This window comes from Alligator mississippiensis, chromosome 2 (assembly GCF_030867095.1).
Source record: "Alligator mississippiensis isolate rAllMis1 chromosome 2, rAllMis1, whole genome shotgun sequence".
In the NCBI taxonomy this organism is placed as follows: Eukaryota; Metazoa; Chordata; order Crocodylia; family Alligatoridae; genus Alligator; species Alligator mississippiensis.
Genome location: NC_081825.1, coordinates 174828415 through 174840933, shown reverse-complemented (window position 1 = coordinate 174840933; position 12519 = coordinate 174828415). Strand labels below are relative to the sequence as shown.

The window sequence follows — 12519 nt, the reverse complement described above, 5'->3', positions numbered from 1 at the left end:
TCTAGTTAGGTTTAAGGAGCATGATTTTGTTTTCACGTGAATAAATATGAGGAGTGGCTGTATAAGAACGCCAGTCAATGCAATTAGAGCAACAATGGAACTCAGAATACAATTAAGGCACTGACATTGAATTATCTACTCTTTTTTCAGGAGCAACTCAGCTGAAATCACTGAAGTTCTACTAGTATAACTGATAAATAATTTGGCATCTATAAAGAAGAATAATTACAAAGGATGAAGAGTATGTTTGCTTTTTTCTCTTGTCCCCAACCACTTAAATGACCAAAGAAATAAGGAGGTTTCTAAGTGGATTGTATACCTAGCTGAGGAACAAAGAAAAGATGTGAATTTTTCTTGTATTTTTTCCTGTTTCTATCCAATTGTGAAACTTTGTCCAAATTTTGAAATTCACAAAAAAATATTGCCCATTTATAATTCACTGAAGGGGAGGGGAAAGGCTTCACATGTTGCATAGGAAGTAATCATTTACAAATAATGCATGTCTTTTAGTAAAAGATCAGAAATGTTGGGACAACTCTTTCAGGCATGCATTTCAAACTTATGGCTAACTGAAGCCATTATTTGATTTCAAAGTATTTCTCAATCTTTATTCCCATCCCTATAGTTGAAACATCAATGTAAATAAAGCATGGAGCAAGGGAACAAAACCTGGGAATCTGAATTTATCCTGTTGGGCTTGTCCAACCAACGAGGCATCCAGGAGGATATGTTTGTTCTCTTCCTGACCATGTACCTGGTGACTCTGGCTGGGAATCTGGCTATTGTAACAGTGATAATAATAGACTCACACCTGCACACACCCATGTATTACTTTCTGAGCCACCTGGCCTTCCTGGATATTTGCTACACAACCACCATCATCCCACAAATGCTGGCCAGCTTCTTGGTGGAGCACAAAACTATCTCCTTTGCAGGCTGTGTGTTGCAAATGTTTATTTCCCTCTTCTTGGGTGGGGTAGAGTTCATCCTGCTGGCCGTCATGGCATATGACCGATACGTGGCCATTTGCCATCCACTGCGGTATGCCAACATTATGAGTAATCACCTGTGTGCTTGGATGGCAGCAGGGTCCTGGCTCAGTGGGTCCCTGAATGCTGTGGTACAGACTGCATTCACCTTGCAATTGCCTTTCTGTGGCATCAATGCCATTAACCATTTTGGATGTGAGATCCTAACAGTGCAGCAGCTGACCTGCCCCAACTCCTCTGTCAATGATGTTACCATGCTGGTAGCTGGTGTCCTTATCCTACTCATCCCATTCTTCCTGGTGATGGTGTCCTACATCCACATCCTCTCTGCCATCCTGCAGATCCGCACTGCAGAAGGACGCCGGAAGGCCTTCTCCACTTGCACGGCACATCTGACAGTGGTCACTTTGTGCTATGGGACAGCCATCTTTGCCTACTTGCGACCCAGGTCCTACTACTCACCCCAGCAAGGCAAGATGATTTCACTGTTCTACTGTGTGGTCACCCCTATGCTCAACCCCCTGATATACAGCCTAAGGAACCAGGAGGTGAAAGGTGCTCTGATAAAAGCAATGGGAAGGAAGAGCCTCTTAAATAAGCACACAAGCCATCATTGATAGAGGACTTTCAGACTCACCTCTGTTGTAGCCTGATTCTCAGACACAAGGGAGGCTGTGTTTGACTGACTACACTTACTGCGGCTGCTCGACAGGGCAGGAAATCGGCTCCTGTTTGGCAAAGGGTATTATCAAAATCATGCATCCTTATACCTGCAAACTTCAGTGAACTTAGAAGTTGAAGCCAGAGCTCAGTTCCATAGTTGAGATCCATCTCTTCCTCGCTGACTTCCATTTTTATTTAGAGACCATTTGGAGATGCCTCTTCCATCAAGCCTTCTGATGTCTCTCTGCCTTTTTCTTAATTCAGGTCATAGTAAGAATAGTGATTGAAGTTTTACTTTAACAATACTGCTATTTTCTTGATTCAGGTCATAATAAGAATAGTGATTGAAGTTTTACTTTAACAATACTGCTATTTTCTTGATTCAGGTCATAATAAGAATAGTGATTGAAGTTTTACTTTAACAATACTGCTATTTGCTTTCTCTCTAAGTCCTGCCCGGCCCCTCCCCCCTTCAATGTGGATAACCAGTCATCAACAGTGTTTATAGTAAACATAGAATTTTCTGTACTTTTAAGGGAAGAATAAAATGTATAGTCGGGGCCATATTGTAGCCTACCTAATAAGGGTACAAGTGGACTTTGGCACCTAAATACTATTGTATTCTATCCTGCTTGAGTTCCTCAAACACTGTTAATTTCAAAGGTGGGTGGATCCTCTCTATTCTCACTGCTATTTTATGACTCATCTTAAGCATCAAAGAATGATGCACAGACTTTAAAAAAGTAAATGCATTACTGGATTCTCAGGGACTTGAGCAGAGTGAAATAGCATCACACAGCAGGCGAGGTAGGTGGCATCTATATGAGACATTTACTGTGGAGCTGCCTAATTAGCTCTGCAGTAAAGTCTCTGCATCAGCGTGTGTGGCCCTATTAGACTGCAGGAAACTGATTAATTCCATTGCAGGTTAATACTTGTAAAAAAATGTGGCAGTATTATTTACTGTGCAGCATGCATGTGTAGATGCTGCCCCAGCTGTCTGGGGAATGAGAGTGCATCAGTGTGGGGGCTGCCTTCTGGCTAGCCCCACATTGGAGCACCCCTTGTTTCCCCTTTGCAGGATGTTGCACTGGGTCAGAGCAGCCCGGGGCTGGCAGGCTGATGCCCCAGGCCCCCTCCCAGCTGCGGTTCCAGGTACATGTGTAAGTGCTGTACCCAGGAGCAATAAACTCCAGTGCAATATGTGCCAGAGTTTATTGATTCACATTAATAGTACATGTAGATGTGCCCATAGATGCCTAAATTCACTTAAGGTACAGTCAGAAGTGACAATTTTTGCCCACTCTGGCCCCTGAAACTGCTTTAGAGCCATGACCAAACAGAAGTGCATGGGTGCAGAGCACTTTAAAAGGGACTGACCCTGCAAAAATTGGAGAGCCTTCAGTTATTTGTGTTTGCACCGCCTCCCAGCCCTGGCCCTGTTTTCAGAATGGGAATGGGGAAAGGCAGCAGAGGCAGTTCAGACTGGGTTTTCTTCAGCCAGCACTGGATGGTGGGGTGGGTGTATTGGAGACCCCCCTAAGGGGGGGCTTCACTCCACCCATCCCACCCTCCAGCACCAGCTGGGGAACCCCCAGAATGAGCTCCCTCCACTCCCTTTCCCCCCTCCATTCTGAAAACAGCACTGAGGCTGGGAGGTGGGAGGGGCATTGCTAGGTCAGAGCATCTTCAGGATCACAGCTGCTCTAAACAGCAGCTGGATTTCCTAACAGCAAACTTCTATTGGGTCCAGGGGATTGCTATAACTCATGGTGCTTCTGGCAAAGGTTCATAAGTAACAATGGGGAGAGGTGAGCTGCACTTCTTTGTGCCTTTAGATGTCCAATAGGCACAGGTGGATTAATTCGCAAGCCCAGAGGCCCCTACCAATTTGGTGCCCCGGCCCCGGGATCCTCAGCAGCAGGGAAGTGAAAGCCACAGTTTTAAATGCTGTGCTCATCTTTGGCGCCAAGTTTAAAACTGCAGCTTTCACATTTGCTTCCCTGAGATCTGAAAGCGTCAGGACACATCTCAGCCTGTGTCTGGTGCTGGACCATGGCCAGTCACACAATCATCCAGTTGGGAGCTGAGTAAATGCAAGATCACCGTAGAAATCCAAGGCAGCCTAAAAATGAGATGCTGCAGTCTCTAATGTCCACTGCTGAATCCAGGGCACAGGCAAAAGATGCCTGACATGAGAAAGTCTAGGAAAAAAATTAGAAATCTGGCAAAAGCAGGAAGCTAACATGGAAACACTGGTGGCTGTCTTTGGCAGGGTATCACATGTGGGCAGCCAATGGTTGGAGCTGGTTGTCAAGTCTGCTGAAGTGCTTGGAGCAGTTCAAGAAAGCTTGGATCTCAGTTCCATCACTCCTGATCCTCCAATAGCTGTGAGTGTCATCCATCAGCTTTTGCTCTGAACTCACAGCCCACACCACCTGTAGTTCTGGGATGGCACAGAAGGTAGAGATGGGGGCCAGGGGTGGGGGAAGGATGGCACCCTTCCCCAACGGAAGTGGCATGATGGTGGAGGAGGGAGGGAAACCCTAGCTCAGCACCCACCTACAGTTGTATATTTTTCATTGTTGGGGATGTAGGTTTTTTAACTGTACTGGACACAACTGAAATCTCTTCCCTCATTACATAAAAAAAAAAAAAAAAAAATCATTACACCAAAGAAGTCCCAGCCTGGACTACATGGATGTCTCCAACTGGCTCTGATACAATTCAAGGGCTGGAACCAAAAATCAGCTGATTTTCAGTCTCAACCCTGTGACTGCATGAGAGCCAGTTCAAGATTCTGGTGCAGTACTACAATCTGTATTTAAATCACAGTAAGTATTAACATGTAACTACTCAGGTACCTACTCACTTCTATTACTGTAGAATTTGAGCATATCAGAAACACTTAATCAACACTTTTCATATTTTTTTCAACTCATCCCTTACTTGAATAGCTTGGTGCTATTCGAAGCTTGGTACTCAAAGCTGTGAAAAAACACCTATTCTTTCAGTGATGGTGGTCCATGCAGTTAAAGGGATCCACCTTGTTATGGTAATGACTAGATGACCTTCTATTTAGGAACATGACATGCTTCATTGGAATGGACCTTCTTGTTTATCAAATGTGATTCCCTGCTATAGCACTCTGCCATAAATTTGTTAAGCTCTAACTTAAATATGGATAGATAAATAGATATATATAGAGAGAGAGAGAGAGAGAGAGAGAGATGAATTTTTTTTCCCCATAATGTAACCTTGTGAATCTTTTTCTACACTTTACTGTTTGTTTATTTATTTAGCACAACTCTTTTAGTCCTGTCTTTGACACGTTACTATATCCTGAGATGGAAAACATTTTTTGTGCTTTAAGAACCCATTCGAACTGAGTCAAAGTAAAGAAAGGGAGCTATATCCACAGTAAAAGACAAACTCAAGAAGAGATTACAGGCCTTCTATGAACTTCATATTTGATGTAGCATTTTGTGTGTTTTAGGTCAGGCTGAGGATGACATGTGGCCTCTGGAGTGAAGGTCCATTTTATCACTCCAGAAAGCTGTGTGGTGCACAGTTCCCGTCACCACTAAAGATTACTGCAAGCAGCACAGTTCTCAGCCACATTACTGTGCATATAAAATTCATAGATTAAAAGTCAAAACTGAAACTAAATGTCCAAAATGTTTAAATATAAAGGGCTCTTTTAATTAAAAAGGAAGTGGGACTGATTGCTACATCAAAATTCACTACAGATTGTTTTTTCTGATATTAAATATGAAAATAACCTACTCTATGGCCTGTATGGTTTGTTTTGTTTTTTTTCTATTTTAAGAGTAATTTTTCCCTTTCTATTTCCTTCTTTCATGATTTCCCCCTTTTTACCCCCATCCCATCCTTGTTCTTTTGTTCTTTTTAAAACTTTGTTTCCATCCACACCATATTTCCCTCACATTTTCATTCATCTCTTCCTATTTTTTGACTGTCCTTTAAAATATGTTGGAGACTATTTTATATGTCTTTCATTTTCAATTATCCTTTTTTTTTTGTTTTGAGTATTTTTAATTGTGGACAGAATTGGAAGGAAAAAAATAAATTGGGAGACTTAAAAAATGGAGGTCTATTTTAGCTCAGCAAAATTTAAACAGCCATAAAAATGTTCTTGTTCAGAACTAAACCCCAAGTTAAAAGACTTACTGGTTTTTGTTTGTTTGATTGTTTGTTTTACTATAAAGAATACTACTGGTCTAAATTGCCTGATAATGTTTATAGTAGGGAGGGTATTTCTCTTATGGTTTGGCAGGGAATGGTTGACAAACATGAAATAATAATTAAAGTGTCAATCGTTGAACCACAACTGAAAGTAATTGCTCAGCTCATAAAACTATCAAAAAGAGGAACCTAAATGGAGTATTAGTTTCAAAGCATGAGATAATATGTTTGCCCAGCTGTTATGCTCCATCAGTGGTCACAAGGCAGGTGAGTCATTGATGGATGTTAATATTTATTTCCATTTGTCTGCTGTTCTCCCTATGTTATTTCTTTCTCAACATCACCTGGTTTGGCTTTTCCCTTAAGATATGTAGCTTTCTTTCCTCAACCTGCCTAGTTCTTTATCTCTCAACACATCTTATAGTTTCATAGTTTCTTGGGTTGGAAGGGACCTGAACAGATCATCTAGTCTGACCCCCTGCCCCAGGCAAGAACGAGTGCTGGGATCATAATACCCCATCCAGATATCTATCCAACCTCCTCTTGAAGACCCCCAAGGTAGGGGAGAGCACCACCTCCCTTGGGAGCCCATTCCAGAGCCTGGCAGCCCTAACTGTAAAGTAATGCCTCCTGATATCAAGCCTGAACCTACTCTCAATCAATTTGTGGCCCTTATTCCTTGTTATCCCAGGTGGTGCCCAGGGGAACAGAGCCTCACCTATTTTCCGCTGGTCACCCCTGGTGAGTTTATAGATGGCTACCAGATGCCCTCTCAGCCTTCTCTTGTGGAGGCTGAATAGATTCAGGTCCTTTAGACTATCTTTGTAGGGCCTGGCCTGATGCCCCCTGATCATGTGAGTGGTCCTCCTCTAGATGCTCTCAATTTTGTCCACATCCCTCTTGAAGTGTGGCGCCCAGAACTGGACACAGTACTCCAACTGCGGCCTGACAAGCACCGCATACAGGGGAAGGATCACCTCCCTGGATCTGCTTGTGATGCATCTGACCACTGCCTAGCACTGGTGGTTCATGTCCATCCTGGAGTCAACAATGACTCCAAGATCCATTTCAGCCACTGTGTTGTTGAGAAGGGTGTTCCCCAGCCACTGGTCATACTGCAGACACTCCCCAACCTGCCCGTCACCAGAAGGAACCTGCAAGCCACAGTCTCAACAGCACCAAACTGAGACCTGGGTGGAAGCTTTGATGGTGAGCAGTTCTTCCTAGAGAAAAACCTCACAGGTACAAGCAGAGGCAGAGACAGTGGCAGTGGCTGTGACATTGCAACATCCTCCAGCCATTTCCCTAGGTCTCTTAATCTGCCTCTTCTCTGTTACTGTCCTTCTTCCAAGCACAGGAGGCATTGGATAAAATTGATAGACAGCTGTAGATATCAGTTCTTCTGCTCATTACAGTGCAGGATCCAGAACCTAGGTTCCCTGCATGTTAGTGCAACATCTATCCCACTAAGCCACATTCCTGCTGATTTGCTCTTTTTCTGGCCTCTGTATCTTACCTTCCTGGATGCTGCATAGACTACTTCCAAAGGGTTGGAGGGTTCTCTAGGCAACGTCTATCCAGAGATCTGGGGTTAGAGCACTTTGCTGGGAAGTAGGAGATGCAGGTATGCTCATAAGGACATGTGGAACTGCCCAGGTAGAAATAAGATCTAAAATCTGCCCAAGTGAATTTATTTTTGGATGTGTAAGTAGCACTAAGATATCCAAATGTACATAGGTGTAGTTATACACAAAATAGGATTTGATCAAAGTATCCTTTCAATTTGAACAATACCCTCTCTGTGCTCTATCACTGAGTGGGAGGGATCCATGATGTTGGCAGGGGATGGGTGGAACAGTAGGTGGATCTTTGCTGGGTTCAGACTTTACTTGTTCAGGAATTAGAGGTGAGAGACTACCTGGTAGTTTCCCAGGTCAGAAGCTCTCCTGCTGGTTATGAGTTTCCTCTATTTAATCAGAAATTCCTGGCTTTTACTCTATTTTGGGGGCTTGATTTGTTGACAAGTTCTCTATCCCTTTGGGAAAATTGTTTGGTCACTTATCTTTGCTAAAAGAAGAAAGAACCTAGCTACAGATCTTAAGAAAAATGTTGATGAGGACCAGGATTGTGAAGATAAACTAGCCAGTCTGATGCTGTCTTGTGAATACAACATTTTTCAGGCAGAATTGAGTGCTGTACTGAGTATGGGCGATGGCACAGGAATTTACAGATGAATCCTAAATCTTGTAAGAACAACTGTTAGATCACAACACTTTCAAGAAGTAAGCTCTGCATAGAACAATTGATTTTAAAAAGTGACAGATAAGGAGTTTCTCCAGTAGATCTTGCTCCAACACAGCTGCTTCAAAACTGCCGTTTGAACACCAGAAGGAAGGTGAGTGTCGGCTGGGTGAAATTTACTATCTTTTAAGCTATTTGATGTTTTTTATATGTTCTTCTCTCCCTTCAGCTGTGCTGAAATGCCTCAGCCCTGACAACAACTCTTAGCTATTTTAACCCTGGGCTCTCCATACAAACATAGCCCTGTCAGTGCCACTCAATCCTGAAATACATACAGCATCCTGCTGACACCCCTCCATCCTGAATTGTAGAGCCCGGTAAACTCCAATGTGTGCTCCTTGCCATAGGCAACACATGCCTTCTGAGGCTGGGGAGGCACAGAGACCACCTGCAGGCAGTGACGCAGGCACTGGCGGTGAGGGTAGGCCAAGTGGTGATCATCCTCAGGCAGCCATGGCAGTGTTGGCAGCGCAGGGGTGTGGAGGAGGTGTCCCCTGCCCGTTGCCTAAGCTGAGAGTGCTCACTCAAGTGGAGCACCAACGCTTTCAGGGGGTGCACATGCACCCCCGTACACCCCCTACACATTGCCATTTCTCTTCAGTCTCAACCCACAGTACACTGCCTATTATTCCAACCCTGGAGCTCTGCTCTTCCTTCTCTTGGGGCTTCTGAAAACTGGCTTAGAATACCTGAACATGTCCTGGGCACCCTATGACAGCTCTACCACCTCACTCCCATTCTAATTTTAGGGCTGAAGTCTCTAAAATTCACTTTCTCTTATGACCTAAAGTTTCCAACAAGGAAGATCAAACAGATCACTACCTGCACCAAAAATCCTCTAACCTCTATTTATTTTTATCCATCGTTGTATTTCCATGAAATGCAATTCATGATCTTGTTATGCCAGCTCATGGAGAGAGGGGCTATGATTCCTGTAAAACCTGAATCCTCATAATGTCCTGGATGTAACAACTAATAACTTTTTCTTCTTATCTTTCCTAATAGGTGTTTCTACAGAGGGAGATAAAAAGAGAAAAGGAGAGTGGCATGCCACATTTGAAGTTTTATTATGACTTGAGCTAATCATGTCATCTTTATGGCCAGGAGAGATAAGCCTGAATTACTGCAATTTATCTAATTCCAGTCATTATAATCATACAGGGCTTCCTGAACAACAGGAGCAGTCTTTCACTCCAGTAGTTGTGATCAGTTCTTTATGTCTATTTATCTGCCTGTTCGGGCTGGTTGGGAATGGAATAGTTCTCTGGTTTCTCACCTTCTGCCTCAAAAGGACCCCTTTCACTGTCTATGTTCTGAACCTGGCCATCACAGACTTCAGTTTCCTGCTCTTCATGACCACTTTCCTGATTCTTATCATCTTATGTTTTTATACACACTTTATGGGAATGTTTGATGTCATGGAGAAGATCCTGTGGGTTATGTCTCTCATAAACAACACTGACCTGTACTTCTTGACAGCCATCAGCATTCAGAGGTGTCTGTCTGTCATGTTCCCCATCTGGTACCGATGTCAGCAGCCACGGCACTTATCTACCATTGTGTCTGTTCTGCTGTGGTTGCTCTCTCTACTGGTGATTGGACTGGAGGTCTATTTCTGTACCTATGAGAAGGGCTGTATTAAAATTACCATATTCAACTTTATCATCAATATCCTCATTTTCACACCACTCATGGTGCTGTCCAGCCTGACCTTATTTATTAAGATCTGGTGTACCTCATTACAATGCCAGCCAAGCAAGCTCTATGTGATCATCTGGTTAAACATTCTCTTTTTCCTTATATTTGCTCTTCCACTGAGGATCACTGTCATGTTGTCATTTCTAAGATGTATGGTAATGCCCCAGTTGGTCATTTCCTTGGTGATCCTGCTTGCCTCCGTGAACAGCAGCATGAACCCCATTCTCTACTTTTTAGTTGGAAATCATGGGAAGAAACATATAATGCAACCCCTCAAAGAGGTTTTTGAAAGGATATTTCAGGAAGAGACTGATCCAGGAGAGGAAAGGGACACACCTACCATGGACACAGAGCAGACACTGACCCAAACCCAGGCATAATAGAGGTCAAAGTCTTTGCATGGCAAAGGGATCTACAACCTGATGTTTGTAGATGGCATTAACTGCTGGGAGGTAAAGAAGAAGGTCTTCCAGAGCCATGTTGGTGCTTTCCACAAGACCGGTGAATTATTCAGGCTGGAGATACGACAAGGAGAAAACAAGAGAACTGTACAAACAGTAAAGTATGCTGCAGGTTCCCTCCCACACATCATCCTCATCGTTAAAGACATGCTATTTTTTCCTTCTCCTGGGTATGCTGATTTCACTTCTCATGAACAGAGCTGCATAGCCTTGTGGTTTCCTCTTTTATGGCTTAGTACCAGCGGAGTGAGTCCCAGGAATCTGGACGCATGCACGATCTTGGTAACAACAGAACTGCTATTTATTGGAGCCACAAAGTACAGATGAAACTCCTTTCCGTTTGAGGATGTGCCTGCCACTTCCAGAACAATTTTGTTTTCACTTTCCTCAGGCAGGAAGCAAAGCCTAACTAGGGCTGGATTAACACATAGGCAAACTAGGCATGTGTTTAGGGCCCTGAGCTGCAGGGGGGTCTGGTCCTTCCCTCCACGGTAGTGGCACAAATGATCCTGTCCACCTCCCTTTCCTTCCCTTCCCCTCCCTTCTGCTGGCCTTGCTGCCACCACGGCTCCTATAGGTGGTTCCAAGTGATGGGGTAAGAGTGGGGTCTTGGTTGGCCTGGGCCCCATGAGTTTGTTTTCCTAGGGTCCACTAAAGAATTAATCCAGCCTTGAGTCTATCCCTTAGCATTCCCTCCAGGTTTACTTCTTGTATCATGGATTGATCTCCTCTGGTAGAAACCACTTCTTTAGATGTACTGTATGTGCCCAGATTTAGCCAAAGAAATAACTCTGTCATGATTCCTTTGAGGATGTGGGACATAGCAGCAGACTCTTACATATCAATATGCATTTACATTACTTTGTATTTGCAATTACAGTAGTAAATAGATGTCCTGTCAAAGATTGGCATCTATTGTGGATAGACAGAGTGAGAGAGAGAGTTCTTCTTTTATCTTAGAATATCTAAATTCATAAGAAATGAGAGGGGAAACTGAGGCACATGGAATTAAGTGACTTACTCAGAACTTTGGAAAAGATAAGGGTAGAAATTATGACTCCTGGACCAATGGAATACACTTCTAGAGAAAGATGAATACATGTGTTATTACGATTAAAAAGCACCAGGCAGTGAAGAGACAGGTGTGGTGTCACACAGATACAGATGCCTGGTTTCACACAGGTGTAAATTTTAGATCTGGAGGTTAGATAAGAGTCAAAGGGGGCAGTGTGGGTTTACAGATAATTCTTGCCAACAGATTGTTTCCTGGATATAAACTTCTGTGATAGCACTATTGGTGGCATTCAGACCCTGCTGGAAGACGGCACATCTGTTTACAAAAGTCTGTGTGCATTCATTTTCAAGATGACCCCACAAGTAAAGTATTTTATCTTACCTTTGCAAACAGGAAACAAAGAGGAATATAGAGGGAATTCCCCAAGACCAAGCAATGCATCAATGTCCAAGCTGGGATCGGAACTGAGAAGCTCTGAGATCCTAGCCCTGAGTTTATGATTAGTCTCACAGCCCCACTGCTGCCCCCCTACATTCCCTTACTGGGGGGTAGGAACATTTTGAACCCCTTAGTTTAGTCTGTTAGATTCTATTCTCAGCGGTGGCATTTCCTGATCTATCACTGGTTCAGAAGGTACTGAATTTTCATGTGATGAAAGACAGCTGCTTCATAGTATGCTGGAGTTTATATTTCTGCAGTAATTAAATTGGTGAAAATACATGGGGGTCATTCTCAATAGCTGCTTCTCAGCTTTGGAATGCCCTCTCCCCTGAGGCCTGCCAGTCCCTGACCCTGGACACCTTTTTAAAGTGGTTTAAGACCTTTTTTAGTTGAGCAGGTTTTTAGTAGGTGAAGTTAAGTTTTGGGGTATGGGGGTGGGGAAGGAATTATATTATAATTTACTATTTTATCTTTTTTTATGACTTATGCTGTTTTAATTGTAAGCCACTCTGAGCCTTTTATGGAGAAGGCAACATAGAAATCAAACATGTTAAACAAATAAATAAATAATGGGGTCTTGATTCAGACTGATGCATATCTGATAGCTATTCTGACTTGTATGTGACTGCCAAAATCCTGAACACATGTCAGCTGTTGTCTTTCTATGGCAAATAGCATAACCATCACTATGGTTTTCTACTTTAGGGCTTCCCACATACCACTGCCAATGTCCATCACATCCCAA

At 43.3% G+C, this 12519-nt stretch overlaps 2 protein-coding genes across 2 annotated transcripts; both read left to right on the top strand.

The window, feature by feature from the left end:
* The first annotated feature begins 649 nt into the window (after positions 1–649).
* On the top strand, positions 650–1606 carry LOC102557686 (olfactory receptor-like protein OLF3). Its single transcript, XM_006278514.1, has one exon. It carries the CDS (start codon positions 650–652, stop codon positions 1604–1606), a length of 957 nt encoding a protein of 318 aa, XP_006278576.1.
* A 7959-nt stretch (positions 1607–9565) lies between these two features.
* LOC102557904 (mas-related G-protein coupled receptor member H-like) lies at positions 9566–10237 on the top strand. The gene has a single exon (XM_006278515.1). It carries the CDS (start codon positions 9566–9568, stop codon positions 10235–10237), a length of 672 nt encoding a protein of 223 aa, XP_006278577.1.
* The last annotated feature ends 2282 nt before the right edge of the window (positions 10238–12519 follow it).

What these genes read in the sequence shown, in the direction of transcription:
- LOC102557686 (XM_006278514.1), top strand. Translation starts at nt 650, where the DNA reads ATGGAGCAAGGGAACAAAACCTGGGAATCTGAATTTATCCTGTTGGGC.
- LOC102557904 (XM_006278515.1), top strand. Translation starts at nt 9,566, where the DNA reads ATGTTTGATGTCATGGAGAAGATCCTGTGGGTTATGTCTCTCATAAAC.